This window comes from Melanostigma gelatinosum (assembly GCF_949748355.1).
Source record: "Melanostigma gelatinosum genome assembly, chromosome: 10".
Classification (NCBI taxonomy): Eukaryota; Metazoa; Chordata; class Actinopteri; order Perciformes; family Zoarcidae; genus Melanostigma; species Melanostigma gelatinosum.
Window position 1 is genome coordinate 10,633,911 of NC_136643.1, and position 22,068 is coordinate 10,655,978.

Genomic DNA, 22,068 nt, shown 5'->3' on the forward strand with positions numbered 1-22,068 from the left:
GCCAGATTGTAAGCATGATACCAAGAGGAAGAAAATGACTGACACAGCGAGAAGGCAAGCAGCAAAGGTCATTACAAAACGACCGCGGTCAGGGGGGCGTGTGTTTTAGGAGTCGCTGAGTCGGGGCTCTGATGACAACTTTGAATGCTGCCTTCACAAACTGCAACGCAGTTGATGATTAGGTGGTACAGATAGGAGGAGAAATGTATGGAAAAATGCAGTGTTGAAAAACATTTTCCTATTTAGCAATTAAGATGCAGTTTAATGGCACAAAAATGGACGAATCCACAAATGTGTGACTTTGATTCAGCCCTTGCAATAATTCATGGTCTTGTCTCGTTGGTATCACACAATTTGCCAAACTCTCGCAAGATTTCACTTGACCTAGAATGGTTAAGGTTAAGTATATTGACTTGTTTTGGTCACGATACCTCTCTCGCTACTTTCAAATATGGTGGCCTACTGATAACCCAGTCGAGTAACATTTTCACACCATGAAAAAGAAAGTAAGTTAAACATTGAAGCATCTAATGAAGAAAATACATTACCGGCCTTATAGGGGCTTGAGAATGTCTTGTGATATGCCAGTTGTGTACTGGGACAAGTGTATTCCATCACCATCCAGCTGCAAACGTGGGTGGGGAGAAGATTGTAAGTGTCCTAAAATGTCAGTATGGAATTTTATACGTCAGGAACTGACATTTATTTTCTTTTTTCCCCATTGGTCCTATAGCAAACCTTTTTTTTCCATCCCAGAATTGTTATGTAAGTGTCAGAATCAAGCAAATAGGACATATGACCCTGAGATTACTACATACTCCCAGACCAGCTAAATTGAAGCGTGTAACAATGTGCGCTGCAGTGACCTCATACCGGAGCTGCAGTGCAAGGCCGGGAACCTCAGCGTCCATCATGGGGTCGGACAAAGATGAGGAAATATCTTCCCTGTTGTCACCGGCTGTGTAATGAGTGAGAAGTTTCCGGCTAGTTCACAGTCTCCAAGAGGCGCGGCGCGCACTTCATCGCATGACTGTGTTAGTTCAACATTGCATCGCGTCACTAAGTCATCATTCATGCTCTTCCACTCCCCAATTAGTAGAACCTATAGTTCTAACTTTCCTGTTTCAATTAATTGAGCAAATTTAAATATTGCTGGTGACTATATTTACTTGCAAATTCCTTGAGTCTTTCAGTTTGCACATATTGAGAAAAAGTGAGCAAAATCGATAACCTTTTTTGACCTGACCAGTGGAGACTGACAGACCTGTCCTGCCGACGCCATGTTCAGCATGGCACAGTAGTTGTGGGAGCAGTTAATTTAAGGTCATGTGGACGGGGCCAGAGCGGAGCAGAATTTATATGTCTTATGAATATCAATGAAGGTACATTGATGAATTGCACAGCTGTGTATATAATTTATGTTATTGGTTAATTTAATGAAGCATTACAAAAAACAAAAAAGTATGGAGTTTTTTTATTTGAGACCTGACTTTAATAAGTCTGAATCCATAGCTATGCTGACCAAAGTAAAAAAACAACAACCAGAATGTCTATTTGCACACAGGTGAGAATAGTCACACGACAGCTATTCGGCTATTTATACCCGACCAAGTGGAAAATGCTACTTGACTTAGCAATAGTTAGCTAGTCGCAAGCTAATTATTAACTATTCCGAACATTGCTTTAATGCAGAAACCTACCAAACTAACCAAAATCAGTCCAACCTACACTTTGAAGTGATGGGCCCTCTTGTTCCTGATTTACAGTAAGGTAGTAATATGGGAGCAGATAGGACCCTGTGAGTGGCATCACAGTGTTTACGCACACACACAGTTGACTTTCAGGCTACTGAACTTGATACTTTTAACTTCCAAGGGTCATTTTGACTTTCAGTAGTTCACTAATAAACCTAAAAAGCGTCAGAATGGTCATATATTTGACTTACAGGTTGCTGTTTACGTACCTTGCATTACCTGGAATCTTACTTGGGGATTTAGCTTTCCGATGCCCAAGTTGTACTGCGGAGCGTCTGGCTGCCTGTCAAATAGTCACAGCAGCATGTCCAGAAATAGTGAGGGAGCCGGGCTGCGGCTGCTGTCCACTGTGTGCCAGGCTGGAAGGGGAGCTTTGTGGGGTCTATACACCAAGGTGCTTAGGGGGCCTGAGGTGCTACCCCAGCACAGAGTCTGAATTACCTTTGCAACAGCTCATCCACGGTTTCGGACGATGTGGACAACAAGTGGACTTGGATGTCACGACAATTCTGGACCAGCAGGATACAAATGGTAAGTTCTTTTAAGAAAAAAGTGCTGAACGGGGGAAGTTAAAGTTAAAGCTGCACCACAACAAAAGACTTTAACAATGGAGAAAATGACAAAAGTGTAAAGGGTCACTCAGTGATGAACTCACATCAAATTTTCTCCAGACTCTACAGCTCCTCTTATGCCGTGGTCACATCAAATGCGGCGCAAATTATTCGCGTGAGTAGATTACATACAAAGTCTATGCACAGACGCAAAGTGACTGGAGTGACGTGAATGGCGCGAATGACGCAAATTTGCGTCAATCGCACCATTCTGTACAACGTGATTGGTTGATGCGGTGCGAAAGCTAAGAAAAAGATCTTGTTTTGAAAAAAATACGTTGATTTTTGGCCGCGTAATATTCTTTTGTGAAAGTACTTGTCACAAAAACTACAGTGATGTGCTTACGAAGTAAACATGTAGTAAACCAAGATATTTCCTGACAATAACCGTGTCACCAATAAAATCTCACTTGGTGACATCCCTACAAGTAAAAGTCCTGCGTTCAAAATATTACTCAAGTAAAAATACAAAAGTATGTAAAAGCCTCAACACTTAAAGTGGGCCACCAAAAGACAAAGTACTCGTTATGCAGAATCATCCATTGCAGTAGAATGTGTAATCACTCTTTACAGTGTAATGGTTGTAAATATTGCCACAAGTTCCCAGAAACAAAATCTTATGTTCCAGTCAAGGTCATCCAAGTACATAATTGTGGTTTTTCAAAGTATATTTCACCCTAATTGGAAATGCCTTGCAGACATTAAACAAAAGATGTAAGATGTAGAGATCTGAAATCCAGTAGGAAATGACTAGCAGGTTATGTAAGAACAAAAACATTTGCTTGACAGTACAGGAGACATTGCTGCTGCTTTCAATCAGCTTGAGATGCTCAGATCCTTTGATGAAAGGATGAACAGAAAAAGGTTACTAAAACAAAACGAACATCCTGATGTTTTCATTGGGAGGGGCACAGTTAATGGCTTCTCAGAAATGAAACCCTTGTTTATGGCAAATGCTACTTTCATTAGGGGCGTTCATTTATGGATCATGAAACTGTCTAATTCTACAACAGTTCAGACACACCTTCAAGTGATTTAGTACTGTATATGTGTTGGGTCTGTGTGATCTTTCTTTGGAGATTGATTGAGTTGTCCGCTGCCAAGTTCATGATGTCATTTTATTACAAAGCCCTCCAGTATTCACCAGGGAGTGTAGCATAATCATTAATATTCTGTGTGTGTGTGCCAGCATCACCAAGCCAGCTAGTTTTGACCTGCCATCATACCTGGGAAAAATGTTGAAACATTTACTTTAAAGTAACACAGCAGCTGTACACTGACTAAAAAACAGGAAAAAAAATGTATGTATGTAAAATGACCAACGTATTTGGTCACGACGACTACCCAAAGTACATCAGTCTGAAATCCTGCAGGGACACAGAACCGTCAAGCTTCACTCTCCTCACATTACAGTTGTTAGACTCAAAGGGTCGCGATTGATTCCTGAAGACGAACGTTGACATATGTGATATGTTTGTCAGGCAGTGGCAGGCCCACATCTGTGAGCACAAACAAGCAGTATCCCTCCGGTGAACCCATAACATGGCTGTAACCCATGTATCCTCATTGCTCTCCTATTGGGAGTGCTGTATTCTGATAGGATGTTGTTTATGGTACTGGAGGGAAGCGATTTCATACACATTTCAAAATGCACCACGCTCATGCTGATTGCATTTTGGAAGTTGTAACACGCTGTAAATGTGGAAGAGACACTGCACACATGCCCTTTCGGAATGGTGTTGGGAAAGTTGCAGATGTCCATGGTAACAGGTGCAACCTAATTTCTATATTTTTTTTCTATATTATCATCTTGGGTAATCTCACTGAGGAATGTATTTGATGGGTTCTCAGGCTTTCACACTTTTTCACAGGATAAACTCAACAGAGGCGATTTATACTTTTTTTTGCAGGAATCTTCAGTTGTTTTTTTGAAGATTCTTTGAGGTTTTGTTGGTAGAGGGCAGTGAAAACAAGCGCGGGCTCTGTAACTTTAGCGAAGCGTGATGGATTTGTCTGCTCTCTGCTGTGATTTACTGTCTTTGGTGTTCAAACCAGTCAGAACACATAAAGGAAAATCTGAAAATGAGCATCAGATCAGGCTGCGGTTTGCCCTCGGTTCACTGTGTCATGCTTGGCCTTTCAAGCATGAGCAACTGCAGGCTATCGGATGTCAACATCTGTCCCCATTAAAATGCACGTTTTTGGGGTCGTTTCCTGTAGTTCTTTGGGATTTCATTCTCACTCCTAAACAACCACTACTGCTCTTCACTTGAAAGAGACTTGCATTTTTAGGGATTTGGTTGTGGTTATTTGGTGTGATCCTGAGTTCAAATGGCTTCATTCTTGCTGCCTGAACTCAACTGAATTACACAGAGTGACGGCCTGAGTAAACAGTCCAGAGTTCAAATCAACCACTCCAGCTTTGCCTGGTGTGAGCACACTTCACATCCCCTCACAATTTGGACATCATTTAGTTCATCATCAATACTTTTGACAAATTTCCACATTGCAAATGTGACAGCACGGATGATTCAAATCCATGTATTGAATTCTTCCAATATGAAAAGCGTGTCATATTAGATACGGCACATCATCGTCTTTTCACTTGATCAATTTTTGCAATGGGGGTCGACTTGGAAGCGTTGTCTCAGTCATCGGCCTCAAAGGTTTCAGGCCAGTGATGAATGTGTGCATGAGCTTATGTCTTTAACTGAATGAAAATATTGTTCCTGTGTTTTGAACCTGGACAAAGATAATTCATTCACTGGTCAGGGAGTCCATGGCAAGGGTGGAGCATCTGTCGGGGACAAGGATGCATCACTCCAGAAAAATATTTGTACGAGCCAACAATACGTCAACAGACACTGTGTTGCAGGGGAAGGTCAGTTGAGTAATGTGTACTCTTTGTTCAGCACAACTCTGTGTTCTCTGACTTGAAAAGCTGAAACCAAATACTTCTATTCCACAACAAGTCCACCACTGGCAGAGGTTTGGACATTTGGAGTTGCTTAGATTTGTAGTTATTGGCGATAGAGATGTCCAAATTCTCTTCAATATAATGGGACTAAATGGCTTTGTGGTGCTCAAAGAAGCAAAACGTTTTCAACCCTTTTTTAACCTCTTAACTTTCGTCATACCTCAGTCGCCATGTTTAGATATTGTAGGAGGCAAGACTTTTGTAAACATTGTGTTTGATCACAATCCGGGATTTCCAATATTGTTCTTCTCTTGCGATAGGGTTGCTACAATCACGTGCAACAACTTGGCCTTTTGCCTCAAGTCCAAAGCTACCTGCTAATAGAAGGGCATTTGTGTATTCTTGCTATCTAAACTACACAGACCACCAATCCTCTACTGATGAACCCCCTTCTGCAGCCAATAGGAAACCGTTGCCCTGTTCAATCCTCGTTTGCACTTTCCTTGCACATGTCTCTGACTGCTTCTGTCTCCTTTCTTTTCTTGTGTTGTCGATGGTCCATGACTGCCCTTGTTGCCCTGCAGGGGATCCTCTGATAAAACATGCTCCTTCTCCCTCACTCGCACTCAGGTCTTTAATTACTCTATGTAGATGTGTGTGCACACAGTATGTGTGTCAACACACAGCCCCAGGAAAAGGTGAAGACATAAGAGATCGCTTTGGGTGGGAGCATGTTGGTGCCTGCAATTCTGAGAAAGCTGCCTAAGTTGACTCAGTTAGTTTTCTGAGAAAAAACAAGTTAGTTTTCTGAGAAAACTAACTGTGTGTTAATAGGAAACCCTCCCTCCTTCGTGCTAATCTTAAAAGGGGTAATGTTGGACAGTTATGTGTTGCATAATGTGATTACAACATTTATGAGCTAGAATTCACGATCGGTACATTTACGTAAATACTCTAAGTACAGTTTTGAGGCACTCATACTTCAATCATCAGTGTAAAATTTTATTGTATGCTCTTTTATTTTCCATAATGTGAATATTGATAATAAAAATTATAATAATAATGATAATACATTTATTTATATAGCACTTATCTTACTAAACAAGGTTACAAAGTGGTTCAAAAAATACAAATACATAGCAACAATGATTATCAGTGGCTTTCAGATTAAGATTCACCAAAAAATAAATATATAGTAATTTTATTAATCTCCAGTATATTTTCTGCCGCTGAAAACAGCTGCCTTCAAACAGAGCCAATACAAGTGGTGAGACTGAACCAAAATAGTACAGTTGCGGGTCGTAAAAACCCATGGATTGTGTATGAGAAGTGGACGTAGTCACCAATTTGTTTGTGGACTGCCGTTTTGAAGCCTCGAGGTCGGCATTTTGGCCGTCGCCATCTTGGTTTTTGGCCATCGCCATCTTGGATTTTTGTAACCAGAAGTGACGCGAGAGGGTGGAGCTAAGTACAAGCAAACGCTGAATAAGACAACAAAATGTGACAATTAACATTCACCATCTGAAAGCACACTGCTGAGATTATAAATCAAGTGAGAAGTAGGATAATTTTCTCATGGGCTTCTAGAAAATCGGAATCATTTTTTGCAAACAGAGTCGCCCCCTGATGGTGTGGAGGGAAAAATTTCCCCACGATGAAAGTGGAACAAGCCAGCACACGTGGAACTGTTAGCTTTACAGTCACACGGCGCTAAAACGTTACCAAAACTGGTTTACCGTTGAAAGGATTTTAATCCTGCTGATGCAATTACAGTTATACAATGGAGTACATTACTCCCATGAAATATTACACTATTTAACCCACTTTGGAAAAAACTCTTCCCTGGTCCCATGAGACACATCCGTCCCTGGAACCTACGCTAAGAGAAGAGAAAAACACTTCCTATTTCCGCCCTCATATCCATTCGAAACTCCTCCCCTTCCGCCTATCCCAATTTCTATTGGCTAACTTCCTCGTGCACTTCTGTAAACGCCTGTCTTCAAGTCTCTCTTTCCCTGAGTTCCTAACACATTCAATGACTGTCAGTTATTGCTTAATCCCTTCTATGATAATCCTTCAGTATATAAATTAAGCCTTTTGCAACTTTGGCAAAAGCTTCATGTCTTTAGTTCTACTTTTAGCTACTAATCCTAAAACACTTTATGCTTATCTTAATTATGCATTTCCAAAACACTTATGATTGTGACCAAATATGAATTCTTAATTATGAATCATTAAACACTTTTATTATAACTACTAAACACACAGTTCTACACTCAAATTTCCTACAATGGTCATTAGAAAAAAGTCAAGTTTAGGACACTGCCGCATTGGCTTCACTTTTTAGACCCGGAGGTTTTCCACCTGGTAAAACCAAAACAATGAGCCGAAAGACACTTCAGTATTTTATAGAGCTATGGGAACTGCAGAGTTGGGTGACAATGCTCTGTTGTTTTCTCGCTTCGGGTGACTCCTTTCACATTATTCAATCTTTTTTTTTTCCATTGTAACATTTTTGTCTTAAGAAATATTGATTATTGCCATCAAGTAAAAGATTGAAATACTTTGTACACCACTGACAGGAGGTGGCAACACAACAGACATGAACGATAAACTGTGTATGTATTTTTAAAAGACAATAAATTGCTGTGGGAAAGGACTTCTGTCTGTCACTTGCAGGTTTGATACATATTAGTCGTAACTTGTCACTTCAAAATGAAACACATACAAAATGTACAAAACACAGTACAGAAAGTATTAGCCACTCATCAAAAAAATATGGAAATTGTAACACCGGACAGTCATTTGACATGTGTCAATCTACCCTACATGGGCACTTGCATTGATGGTATACGTTTCGTAAGAGAAACCCACCGTGACCTTAGACCGCCCTTATTGTCTTTTAAGTCCGACAGACGCCGTAGGAGCTCCAATTGGCAACAGTTTTCCCTTGAAACTACAAAGGCAAACTTCATTTGGTTTGGATGACACACGCGGCCACACGGACGCATAGCAACATCAAGAGTTGAAAGAACTAGCTGACCGTAAAAGGTTTGAAGCTGATCACTGGCGAAGCAAAACCTTCTTCATTATTCAATTGCTCTTTTTTTGTCTGTTTGCCAGCTGTAAAGTCTTTGAAGTGGCCGAGTCTTGAGAGGAACCATTTACACTGACAATGGTTTGAAGTACCGTAAGGCCACTTTCTTGGCTGTGGTTGCACAGTTAAGTTTTTGAGACTCAGCTTCACTGTGTACACTAACAGGGCAAATACATTAATGCTGAGCAACTCTGGGAAGATATTACTCATTCTATGAGGGAACTGTGAAAGCATTGCTCAAAGGCAATACCCAAAGCCAACAGCTCGAGACAGGTAGTTTCTATGGCACTGAAGACAGAATCAACAACACAGCATTCAGATGACAGCTGTTGGCTGAAGAAGTGTTTTGGGTTTTTCTTTCTCTCCCTGGAACATGCTGTCACGTCATGTGAGATCTTCAGCACAACTCGTACACCTTTACAACTTGTCTAAAGTTGCATCTCGTTTAGCTTTCAACATTCATGTTCCACCGAGTGTTGCCTTTTGAAACAAACAGTAAAAGTCAATGCAAGGCTCTGGCACACACCAGGGGAAAGAAAAACGATGTCGTTTTCTTTTTTTTAGAGCAACAGACACTTAAATTAAATCATTAAATCAATCTCTGTCTTGAATATCTTTAATGTGTTCTGCAGAAGCTCTCACTACATGTGAGAGATTATTCCACTGTTTGTGAATCTCTTAACAAAACTTGGATCACAATTTTAAGCTTGTGTGCTGGTGGTTGAAAATTGATGACGTTTGTCCATCGCTTGGTACATACTATAGTAAATACAATTTGACTTCTTCAAACATCAGGGTCTTGTTTATGGCCACACAGTTGTTACCAATGTTCCCTCTAAGCTGCGCGCTTGAGCAATCGCGCACTGCTCGCACATTCTCAGCGCACAAGAAAATCTATGCAGCGCATAAAATAAAATTCAACATAAACGTATTAATTAATATCTAATATTAGTCCTAATCTTATCTAATCAATTAAACCAATAATAATAATAATAATAATTTTGTTTTCTGTACTATTTTGCAACGCAACTCAGTGAGTGACAGGTGTCCAGCCAATGATACGATTCGGTTCACTTACGCTACGCAGCCAATCATAGCATTGACACTATTGCCCTGCCCATTCGCGCCGTGCAGGTTAGCCAGCTAACAACAGTGCGGCGGAGTTACGAGACGCAAATGCTAACCCCTTATCATGGCGAAACGAACGGGCAGCGACACATCCACTCACCAAGCCATTGGAAAAAAGAAATGTGGTTCTTTTAAGATGGAATGGCTGTCGGAGTATGTTCAAATAGAATAACAAGCGGTGAAACTGGGTGAGATTTTTCTTTTTCGAGGGGGAAGGGTCTACTCTGCAAAACATGCAGCGAAGCTAAAGTAGCAAATGAGTTTTCCGAGGGAAAAATGTGGACTGAATGGAAGTTGGACTACCTCAAGCGTCACATTCAGCAGAAAAAACAAAAAAATAAAATCAAAACAGCATCCAGAAATCGTCTTGAAGTGGCACATTTGGACCAGCTGATGCGCATAAAGTCAAAGCAAGAAGCAGACGAAGCCATCAACCTGGACAAAGTGTACAACCATTGGAGAAGTGAGAAGGACAGACGTGAAAAATAAGGTAAAATTTAAGTCAGATTTGTGCATATTCTCGTGACATTTATTAAGATTTTTTACTTATGGATATTAATCATTAAATTATGTTACTACTAGATCATTTATGGGTAGTAGAAATTATAATAAAAAACTGAGTAATTACATATTTTACAGACAGAGTTACAGGAATTTACACTGTATCACAAGCTACAGCACACGTCATTGTGCAAAATGTGAATGTTTTAATGTGAACAAAATGTTATGTCTGAAAGGTGTATATGTATCATTTCTTCCAGAACAGGACCCTCACACAGGCCACAACAGGACCTCACACAGGCCAAAGCAAGACTCTTCCCATGGCCAAGCAGGACTCTCACATAAAACATACTACACATCTCATGAACAACAAGATTTTTGTCTTTTTCCTTTAAAGTTTGTCAAATCACTTATATTAAAAGTAAACTAGTGAAAATTGCTGCTGTAATTTGATTCTTTTAATAAGCCATGTAACTTGCTATGATCCAAGGTTTTGAACAGGTGTGATACTGGTGTGTGGCCACAGCGTGCACATCTGATGTTGCTCACAGTGGTCCTCAGTGTGCTCAGGGAGCTTGTGTGTATGCCCAGACACATGAAAAATTAGAGGGAACATTGGTTGTTACTGTTTGCCTATTACAAGCGTTGCCTTTCTAATTGGTTTATCAGATTGGAAAGATTTCCCTGTGTGGCTTGAGTCACATAAAAACATACAAAGGATGGAACACATATTTTACAATATACACTCGATTTTGGGCATAAGAGACAGTATTGTCCGCTCAATCCACTGCTTACATCCAGAGTGAGATCTGTTGTCATATAGATAGATTTCTATGACATTTAGCTCAAACATTCTTTGAATGATCTTCCTTTCTTTTGGTTCGGAAATTTTCCTAGAATACGTCCATTTTTTGAAAATCTGTGGTGGCATTTCTATCCATCAGTGAAGAGATGCATTTAGTAGCATTGAACACTAGGGGGCGGTCTCTGTATACAAAATTACAAACACGAAACATGAGCTCTAGATGCCTGCTAAAAGCACCTTGCTTGAGGTGTCCTTTGCTACAAACTATTATCATTTGACATTTGATGTATGGACAAATAACACAAATGTGTGTTGCCCAAAAGAAGTCATGTCTACCAACGTATCAGTGCTGAAGTTTATTCTGACAGCATTGATAACAAATCCATTTTCTGAAATAAAATTGACAAAAATGAATGAGTAAATATAAATGTTCATGGCCGGAGAAAAAAATAATATCTGCTGCAATGTAGAAGCCAGACTTACTTTAACACCTGGCAGAGTGTGCACATATCCATTTCAGAAGGAGTCATAGCATGTGGAAGGAGCTCTGAAGATTCACAGGGGGGGGCCTTTCCCTCTCAGGCGTGATTTACAACCTCTGGGTTCTGCTTCTGTTTTTATAGTGCTAATTACAGACACACGCACACAAAGACACAGCAGTAAAAGCTTAATCAGAAGGGCTTCCTTGAGAGTCTGGACTCACCACCAATGACCAGCTGTGGAGCTCAGCTCTTTAATTCAGCCACCGCTTTCCTGTTGAACTGTGTCAGACAATCTCAGATCATTGTGTCTGTGATGACTATGACCACGCTGATAAATGTCTGTACAGTGTTCATCTCTCCTTGTATTTGTGTTTTACAGCCACAGTACATCGGTGGCACAGAGTAGGTCTCATTTATGGAACTGATTTGTGTCTGCTCCGGTTTAACTTGCAAGCTTGTTGTTTGTGTTTTGTCTCTCCTGTCTCCAATAAATGCTGAACACACGTTGGTCTAACATCAGCAGGAAACACACTCCGAGTGACCCCAGCGCTCAGAGGAGACCTCTGCTAACTGCGTGAAAAGACTGAAATTACCTTGGCGGGCCGTTCACACTGTCGCCATAGTAATTACAGCCATTTGCAACGCCTGACTGTCCAGTGTAGGATTGGTGACATGCGGTATGAGGGAGACAGGATGCCTTGAGAACATGACTTGTCTTCTAATTCCAGGATTCCAGGAAGTTATTCGATTAATGTTGGCTTTTAATAGCAGTTTGTGATACTAGAATAGTTACACGTACGCAGATGAATGTGCGTGATTATTTTAAAGAGCTGCAGAGACGGCGAGGCAGTGTAACATCTGTCCATTAACTACATAAAAGGCATGGACACTTTAATGCTCAACCAACTGACTCAGTGTACGCTTTTCTGAGAAACTCCAAATTATTGAAATGTTACACTGAGATTAAAACCAGAAAGTATACCAAAGGCTTTGACTATATTAGCATTTCCAGGAAGGCCTGGGCAGAGTTGATGCTGCAGATTAACTGTCTTAAGTTTGTGTCTTTGTTCTGTTGTAGAGGTGCATGGGACTGAGAATCCACTTACCAAAAGACCTGCCATCGATGCTTGGATTTGGCAGGAGTCCGCCAAGAAACAACACCTGAACGAACGCAAAACCAAGATGAAGACGAATCAACTAGAGGACCCTCGAACCCAGAAAGTGCTGCAGGTCAGATCAAAACCTTCGACTGTTTTTCACAATTCATGATTAACTTCCTCACAGCTTTTTGCTGTCACTCAAACTCAAAGTTGTTAATAATTTGATGAAAGGTTTGTTGTACTAACATGATTCAAAATATTTCAAGGGCAACAACGGAGGTGCAAGTCAGTCAATTTATTTTAAAAATGTGTTGCCACACTGATCGTCTGGATCTGAAAATGGTGTGCCCCTTTTCTAAATACAAATACAACACCAGAATTTATTTACACCACGACTCCAGTCCATTTATGAGCCAAATACCTGAATACATGACCTTTAGCAGTCGTAAAATAAAAATGAGAGAATATCTTAGTGCAGGTAATTTAGCATGAACGTCGGCCCCTAGTTCTCCCTATAAACTATTAGTTTCCTCCCACGGCAGATTTCCAGTTAACATGTTGTGTGTTGCGTATTCCACAGTGTATTGTAAACCAAGCAGTGACAAAGGGTCAACAATGTGCTGTGTGGTACAGTAGTGCCCTCCTCTGGGCACTCTTTCACTCAAACAAGCATACGCACGTGCACACAATTGCTCTTACAGTCATTCCCTGGGGGACTCGACCTAACCTTACTCCCAACAACCTCATGCCTAACTCCCTAACTTAACCCTCACTTTAACCAAAAGACAAGTTTCAACCCTGGTGTGGAGCACATTTCTGTCCCCATTTGGAGATGAGTCCCTATAATTTGACCAAATGTTTTTCCCAACAACATAATTCAAGCACAGGTTCATGTTCTTTTATAGAACTGTGATGTGAGAATGTATTTGTTGACACGTTCAGTTGTTGACAAAAAACTGTGAGTGTTGTCCGTATTGAATATCTGATTCAAATAAGAAAACATCATGCAGTGAAGTTGATCATGGGCTAATAATGAAGTTATGTGCAATGCTATTTAGGAAATGATGTGGTAGTTACATATATTTATGCTGTATATATATTCCTTCGAAAATCATGACGTCGTTCCACTTTTAGAACACCAAAAGAGGCAATGCACTGCCTCTGTGCATTTGTCGATGCATTTCCAATGATGTATGAAGAAAGTAGAAGAAACATTAGCGACAATAATCGCTAATTCGTCTCAATAATCAGCATCTTCCTGATGAAAAGTAAAGTTGTTGTTTTCCACAGTGGAATGTGTGTTGGCAGTTTGATGCAGTCTGAAGATTACCCCGCCCTCCCCCCCACCACCACCACCACCACCCTCCATTCTTTAACACTCACTCAACATTTCACAGTCTCAGACGCAGCTCCACAAAAAGTAAAAACAATTCCGGGAAAACCCTTTATGGGGTGGCGTACAAACAGATAAATTCTTTCTGTTTCATGCAAATGAACGTGGGCCCTGTGGGCGACACATGTGGAGGGCCATATAGTGTATGTCTCAATATGGCAAACACCTACGTGCATTTGCTCATTTTCTCCCACACTTAACTCACTCACTCGCTAGCAGAAAAACAAAAACAAAATAAATAAAAAAAAATCATGGGTGGGAGGGTGCAACACAATTGTCAACATCATTAGAAGCAACAAAAGAGAGAATGCAGTAAAAGCAGTCGTGCAGCTGCTGGGGGAGCAGCTTCAGGGCAGCTGGTGTTAAGCATGGATGCACTTTGTTCCGCTTGTTCTTGTGAGGTCAAATACTGTACACATAATGCTTAGATGTCTGCTGGGTTCGAATCACATTTGTAACCTTTATTTGTTCAAAATCAACACATTTATTTGAGTTCATTAAAAGTCAAATTTGCATCACATTCATATTATTGTTTTCACACATAGAACACCAGTTTTCTTTCCTTTATTTATTTTTCCTAACCTTTGGCCTCATTAAACCTTTTTTCAGCACTGCACTTGATACATTTAATAAAAGAATATATATATATATATATCGCAATATATAGAGAGACATTCAAATATATTTGAGGCAGAGATAGAAAAGATGAGCTGACCAGATATCTGTTGCCAGATGTTCCTCGTCTTCGCTTGAGGCTACATTACCTTCCAGTTACAATGCACACTAGAATCGCCAACAAAACCTTTGATGGCGAAGTTCAGGGGCGGACTGACCATTGGGAACTGCCGATCCATTCCAGACTGAACTGGTCGCCTTCTGTCAGTATTTACTGCATGATTTTGATTCACGAGGAGTATGACAATGTTATAGGGGTGCAGTGCAGTCATTGGACTCTTTTGACATCTAGAAAATGAAATTGTAGATTTCAGGGCAAGAGGAAGGGAATTATTTTTGTTCTGCACATTTGGTTTATTTTGTTCTGATTTAGTTTTCTTTAGTTTTTCTCTGAATTAGTTTTCCTCTGAATAACTCATCACTCTTTAAAGGACAGGTCTGAATTTCTTAAAGTCTGTTTTAACAATACGCACTAAAGAGTTACTTGTGTCTGAAATCATTCCTCCTCTCCCAATCTTGGAACCCATCGGCTATCGGTCTGACAATGATTTGGCCTCAACGGCCAGAATTTCCTCAGCATAAAAGCAGCAGAGAATGTTGAGGGCACGTGACTGACTGCAGTCAGTGCAAGGTCCATGCCACTGGTAAATGACAGAACTACATCGTGTTTGAAAAACGTACATCTTGAAGGAATGCTGCTGTTAGCCCACTGGCCATTCTAGCTCCTGCGGTTTAAGCTCACAGTCAACCAACCCATGCTGTTGGTAAGATCTGACGTGACCACACCACAGCACGACTACATTGTAAAGGTGCCGTCAGACAGGATTTCACCAGACACTTGGTGTGGCAAACCGCAGGCGTTAACATTTTAACTCTGGAAGCTATAGTTCATCACTGTGGAAACACTCTGTTTTGGGACACAAAGTGAAACATGTGTGCAAAAAGGATTGTAACTTTAAATGAAACCCACTTGATTTTGCTGATGCCCAACATGCTGCCTCATATTAGCTTGAGCTGAACCTTAAAAATGCATCTATGCATATTTCTTGCAGCGAAAGAAAGGATATCTTCAAGGACAGTGTGCAAAGTAGGAATAATTACAGCAGCCAATATCTCTTAAAATATATATATATATATATATATATATATAACGCTTAAATGCATGTAAAATATTGTGTGACGTAAAATTGACTGAACTTATCCTTTAATCAACGACAACAGGGAGAAAGCAGTAAAACTGGAGGGTTGCATGCACTAAGGTGTGGGTTTATGTTCCTTCATTATAAGAGAGAGAGAGAGCGAGAGAGAGAGAGAGAAAGAGCGAGAGAGAGAGAGAGAGAGAGAGAAGGAATCAAAGACTGTAGGAGAAAGTGTTAAAAGAGTGCGCCAGAGAAAGAAAGAGAGTGCTTTTCATCCATATGTTCAGATGTCTGATAAGGTTCATGGCAGACTGCGCCTCCTCCTGCCCTTCTCTATCATCTTCAGCCAACTAATCATAAGACTGGACCCCTTTGATCCCACTGGCAGCCTGGTACACTGGTAACTGTGTGTTACATAAAAGTGGTTGTGTGTGTGTGTGTGTGTGTGTGTGTGTGTGTGTGTGTGTGTGTGTGTGTGTGTGTGTGTGTGTGTGTGTGTGTGTGTGTGCGGCCGTGGCCACCTGCTGAGTTGAGCAGTCTAGCCACTCATGTTCCAATCCACCAGACTCACAAAAGTACTGGCTGAACTTTCTGCTTGCCTAACTGCCCCTTGTAAAAATGTAAGCTATAAATGTGTGTATTTGTGACATTTTTACAAGGCACACAGAAGTATTTTATTTCTCCATTCTTTTTCTTGGGCAGAACACTTACACATAGAACTTCTACCAACTCTATTTACTGGCTTCTGGTGAATCTATTTTGTTTTTGTTAAATAGTTAACTGCTTTTCTTCTGGAAATGTATTTGTATGTCTGCTTGTGCTAAGTGCTCAATAGCTATTGTCACAATTAGTACTGGTGTTAATAATGTTGTCCTTGCTCGTCCTTCAGAGCGCCTGTCAGCAGGAGCTTGACAGCGTCTTAGAGGAGATCTCCAAAATTACCTCTGAAGATAACAGAGGCCCGCTGGAGGACCTGTACGGACTAAAATTTCCCAACTGTGACAAACATGGTCTGTACAACCTCAAACAGGTGAGCCATGGACAGAGCACTGGCGCCATTTCATCTCGACTGAACATGGCAGCTTCACCATTGAAAATCATGGTAAAGACGACAAAGGGCAATGTAAATGTCAGCAAAAAAAAAGAATGACATTCTTCTAAGATTGAGGTCACCCACACACTTTGAAATAGCCACTGAAGACACATTGTTTAACAACTATTGAATGATTTAAAAAGTTAGAAAAGTAAAAAAAAATGATAAATGCAACCGGTGCAACTCAGGATGACCAATAAACAAGACAGGACACCCCAAATATAGTAAATAACAAATATCTTACACGGCAGTCGTAGTATCAAACCCCATATTGAAACATTTTGGAGACAAGTTCTTGTGGAAATAAATGCAGGACGTTGCATGCATTGGCATGGACTGGCATTGTCTGAATGATGTCATCAAGTCTGTGCCTACAGTATATATATATATATATATATATATATATATATATATATATATATATATATATATATACCTAAACAACTTGCCTTTAGCCATCTGTATGATAAAAAAAATGTTGCAAATCTGGGGTATTCCCACGGGCCCCAGAATTTAGGTTTTTCTTTTCCTTTAATGAAGCTACTATCCAATCTGGCCGACATGTATCATTGGCTGTGGAAGTGCTGTTTAGTAAAAAGAAACAGTACCTATAAATGACAGTCATGATCCAAAATGTCCTAACGGTTTCAAGGTCCACAATATGTATATATACTTTTACAAATTTGTTTATATATCATAATGGAACTAGAAGTTAATTTTGGATACTTGTTTTGAGTGTTATTTTTTTATATCAGGATAATATTTGGTGAAGATTGGAAGAATTAATGTATTGCAACTCTATACATCTCTGCCCTGTTAACACATGCTTATTGATTAGGGTTGTAACGGTTCTTGTACACATGTTGAACCATTAGGATACAGGGGTCACGATCGATTGTAACCAGAATACAAGTTCACTTAATGTGGAACGAAAGAGACATTTCCGGCTGGAAACCTTTACCTGTAGGCAGTTATGGTTAGATGATATGGCCAAAAATGTTATCACATATTCTTGATTTTGATCCATAATTATCACAATATATAGAGTACATAACCCGCACCACACAGCCCTGAGATGGCAAACTCTAGGAACAACTATATCGGAAAGAAAATGTATCGAAAGCTTTGAGGTTGTTTTATCGCCCAGCTCGAAGTGTTATTGGTTGTAGTTGTCAAAATTTGCTAAGGTTAGCACAACTAGCTGATTGTAGCTGAAACTATGGAAGACCCACCTGCACATTCAGGTTAGCTACAACAGAAACAGAGAGAGTTGTGTATGAGACAAGGACAGTGTGTCGGCGTTGCGCCACCGTTGTAGATCATGTGAATAAAAACACATTGAACGTGCTCATTCACATTCAACAGCATCACCCAGATGTACAAATCACCATATTTTGAATTGCATAGCATAAAAGGTGCTTTTCAGTTGTATAGCCTATTGTGACCTATTACCTTTTGGGAATAAACACTTTCTTCAGTGTTTGTACAGTGTTGTACTGACGTGTTTAAAATGTTCCTTTTTATTTGGAAAACAAATTGTTTACCTAAGTTGCCAGTCGACAAAATTCTACCTCAGTCCCCAGCAGGAGTATTGTGTCTGTTTTTGACACTTGCACTACTGGGTGTGCAAAATAAATGAATAGCATTGGATCCTTGTGCTTTTTTTTCTCCGCCATACTGGCACCGAATCGGGACTTCTGTGAACCATTACATCCCTGTTGTTGATACAAGCATCATCCAAATGCAGTCGTTTACATGATAGTCAAGTTCACAAAGTGTCCCCAAGATACCACATTTAGTATATTAGGCAGAATTTTAGCAAGATGTCCATAAAATGACAGCCGTCTAAAAGTCTATAAACAGTGTCTCAGTAATAGGCTGAGGGGGTGGTGTTTGACTGAATTGGACACCTGTGCAGTCTTATACCACTCTCCGTGTCATTCATTCCAATTCAAACATTCAGCTCACATGGTGGTTATTCCATATCGACTCTGCAGTGAGCTAATTTGTCATCAAATTAACGTAGAAAAACACAGCAAAAAAAAACAAAAAACTGCTTCTTCCTAAGGGTGGAAAGTTCCAAGAATGTCACAACACTGGCCACACCTCAATCAGTGTCGTCACAGCAGGTGTCTTGCTTTCGACAGCGGATGGACAACACCTGCTGTGACATCACTTATTAAAGTTTTGGCTGGGGTTGTGACATGTTTGAGAGTTTCATCCCATAGAGAGCAGTGCAGCAGCAGTTTTCTGCTTCACTGGCGACTTACTGTTTCATGGTGAACACAACAGGGACACCAGTCATCAGGTTTCTAATTCTGCTGGTAGTTATGTGACCACTGTCTTTATTGATCATTAAAAAGGCTTGTGTGTGAATGTGATTGATCACCAGTCTTTCTCCCTTTGTTGCTTCTCCGCCCCCCTCTACCTTTTTAAAATCCGTCTCGCACACACACACACACACACACACACACACACACACACACACACACACACACACACACACACACACACACACACACACACACACACAAAAGTCAAGTCCCCACTTGGCTAAAGTAAATAATATAAACCAGAGGGTTAGAGACATTATTTTAGGTTGATTTTAAAGCATGACCATCAGGGGACTTCCAAAATGTCCCTTGTTTGCGATGCAGTCCCCTGTTGGTTAATGTGTAACGACACCTAGGTCCATTGTTGGATAGGAAGGTAAGTGAGCAAACGCTCTTTTGTCAGCCTGGCAAAATCACCCTGGAAAATCTTCTTTTTTTACAAACACACACCCTCCTCTTCCTTAACACTCTGGTCTTCGACACACACACACAAGCACACACACAAATCCGCGTGGAGATGTTGTCATCATGAATGAGGCAACAGCTTCTGAGCTCAAGGTTACAAGGCAATAAAACTGTTTGGCGTACTTCATGGGAAGACTTTTGTTCGGCCGAGGAACGAACTGTGCTTCCGACTGGGGACTTGAATTTGAATTCTGCTCATCCATAGAAATCAGATGGAGGAGGACAAACAAGGTCACATATCCAGTGTTTTCTTACGGGGATAGTAGAGCAGAAAAGAAGATTTGAATAGGCGCCACAGTTTCCTAAAGCAGGGCACTCAACCACTCAGCCAATTTTCATCACTGGTCACAAACAACAGCATTGTTTCGGACCGGAGTCCTCGGTTCCCAGGGAGGAACACTGTACCTCCTCAACACCCGGCTCCCTTTTGGAGTTGTCCCTCCTTGTCGCGGGGTAATTACTGTAACTGTCACTTTTTTTGTTCTTTCTCATCGAAGGAAGAAAATGGAAAGTTTTTTCTTTCACCCCAGCTCTTCATTCTTTTGGTCGTCCCCTCCGCGGCCGCCCCGCGTGCGTGGTGTAAACTGTGTCCACTTCAATTACGACCTCATTTCTGAGTAGAAGGGGGCTCTGCGGGGGGGCGGGGGGCTGGTCTACTGGCATGCCGCTGTGTGGGTATGTGTGTGTTTGTGAGTGGCTGTGGTGGCATGTGTGGCGGTGGATGGGTTGTGAGTAGGGGGCATGACCTGAGGATGGCCTGTTATTGGGTGAGTGTTCTCCCACCCGAACCATGGCCCTCACTCTTATCCAATAGCCCCCCACCACCAGAAGATCCACAAGTACACACACACACACACCCACACACATCTCAAGCCACCATAGGGCCATGCTTCATTAACGCACCCCCTATTTTCCACTGTGCATCTTTACCCCTCCCACAATTTTCCAGTGTTTTCCAACTTGTCTAGTTTGTGTTTTTCTTCCTTCTCTCCAGTGCAACATGTCCACCCACGGCCAGCGGGGCGAGTGCTGGTGCGTTAACCCGTTAACCGGGGTCCAGATTCCAGCAACGCCTAAAATAAGAGGGGATCCCAACTGTAACCAGTTTCTGGAGGAGCTCAGAGCGATGCCCACTGCAGCAGCGTTTCACTAGCACAGTCCAGCACATCCTTTGACAGGGTTGGGCTTTCTTTACAATTCCAAATCTGAGAGGATTTGTAAAATAAGTTGCTATATATCAAGGCTTTGTTTTTTGTTTCTTGAGACATGAAAGCATACCACTCGGTTAAAGGTTAAAATATTGTTCCTGTTGTCAAAGTATCTTATATAAAAAGACCAAAACCAACAGTTTGTCCATCTCTCAATGCTTTCCGACTTCCCTGGCTTGTCTGTGGGACTCAGACTCAAGCTCATGCATACCTACTAAACATTTACAGTACATCTTTACAAAAGAGGCACAAATATATAGTTTCTTTTTTTTAAGTAATGCCCAGAAACAGCAGGCCACGGTAGTTTTCAGTAAACGTTCGTGAAACTGAAGTAAATAGTTTATTTGTTGGGAACTATTTTTAGATGCGGATTAATACACATTTGGTGTGTAAGTATTTATAGATTCATGGCAGCAGGACAGTTTATGTGGGTTTTACTCAAACTAATGTGCTCGTTGTCAATGTAACAAAGAAACATGCCAACCAGTGCATTTATAGGGGGATAGGTTATGTCATGCAGGCAATACTTGCCAGTAGGATCTTTCCGTTGTTGCTTTCAGCCATTTCATGGGATTTGTTGACAATAAAAAATAGAAATAGAATACCAGCCTTATCTTTTAAAGCTGCATTAATTGATTTTTTTGGGCCACTTGGGGGCAGCAGAACAAGCTGTAAAACACAACATTTTAAGTATTATTATTTCAAAGTGAATGTGTCAGCAGACAGAGCAAGATTAGCATTCTTTTGGAGATGTGTTTTTGACCCCCCCCTGACGAAGGTTAGAACAATATTCACTCTTGTTTATTTGGATCTCCACCGAATCCTAAAAATGAAAAATGATCTGGCTCTTTCGCTGCTCAATGCTCCACTATGATTGGTAGCTTTGCTGGCCACTTGGTGCGACCATTTTCCCACCGCACATAGTCATTTGATTTATTGTTTGCATACAAATATCGATTAGTACAGCTTTAAGGTTAAACTTAAGGCTATTATTTGCATTCAAAAGACGTTTGTACTATCTCTGTAATTGTTATGATTTGGCTTTTCTTTTTAGGGGGACAATGTCCAGCACTACAGAAAGCAATTGCTTTTTTGGTTAACTCTACATTTTTGCTTATCAAATCTACACTTCCACGCTTACATACACCAATAAATATAAACATTTAACATACTTTTTAAAAGTATACTCACATGTGAATAAATTAATCGAATACATCATTATTTCTCAGAGAAAGAACAAATGCAACTGTGTATTGAAGGCTTTGGACATTTGAATGTTAACAGTGTTGGCTCTCACCTGCCTCAATCAGTGGATACTCGTGCAAGATTCGATGCTATGCTTATGAACTAGTATTTTAAAGATATTA

At 40.7% G+C, this 22,068-nt stretch overlaps 1 protein-coding gene across 1 annotated transcript; it reads left to right on the forward strand.

Annotated features, from left to right (window-relative positions):
* Positions 1-1,924: 1,924 nt before the first annotated feature.
* On the forward strand, positions 1,925-20,794 carry LOC306783016 (insulin-like growth factor-binding protein 2-A; the record flags this gene model as incomplete). The annotated part of the gene is made up of 4 exons (XM_079276541.1): positions 1,925-2,285; positions 12,374-12,525; positions 16,492-16,632; positions 20,488-20,794. The coding sequence occupies 4 exons, from the start codon at positions 1,925-1,927 to the stop codon at positions 20,644-20,646; spliced, it is 813 nt and encodes a 270-aa protein (XP_079132667.1). The 3' UTR covers positions 20,647-20,794.
* Positions 20,795-22,068: the final 1,274 nt, after the last annotated feature.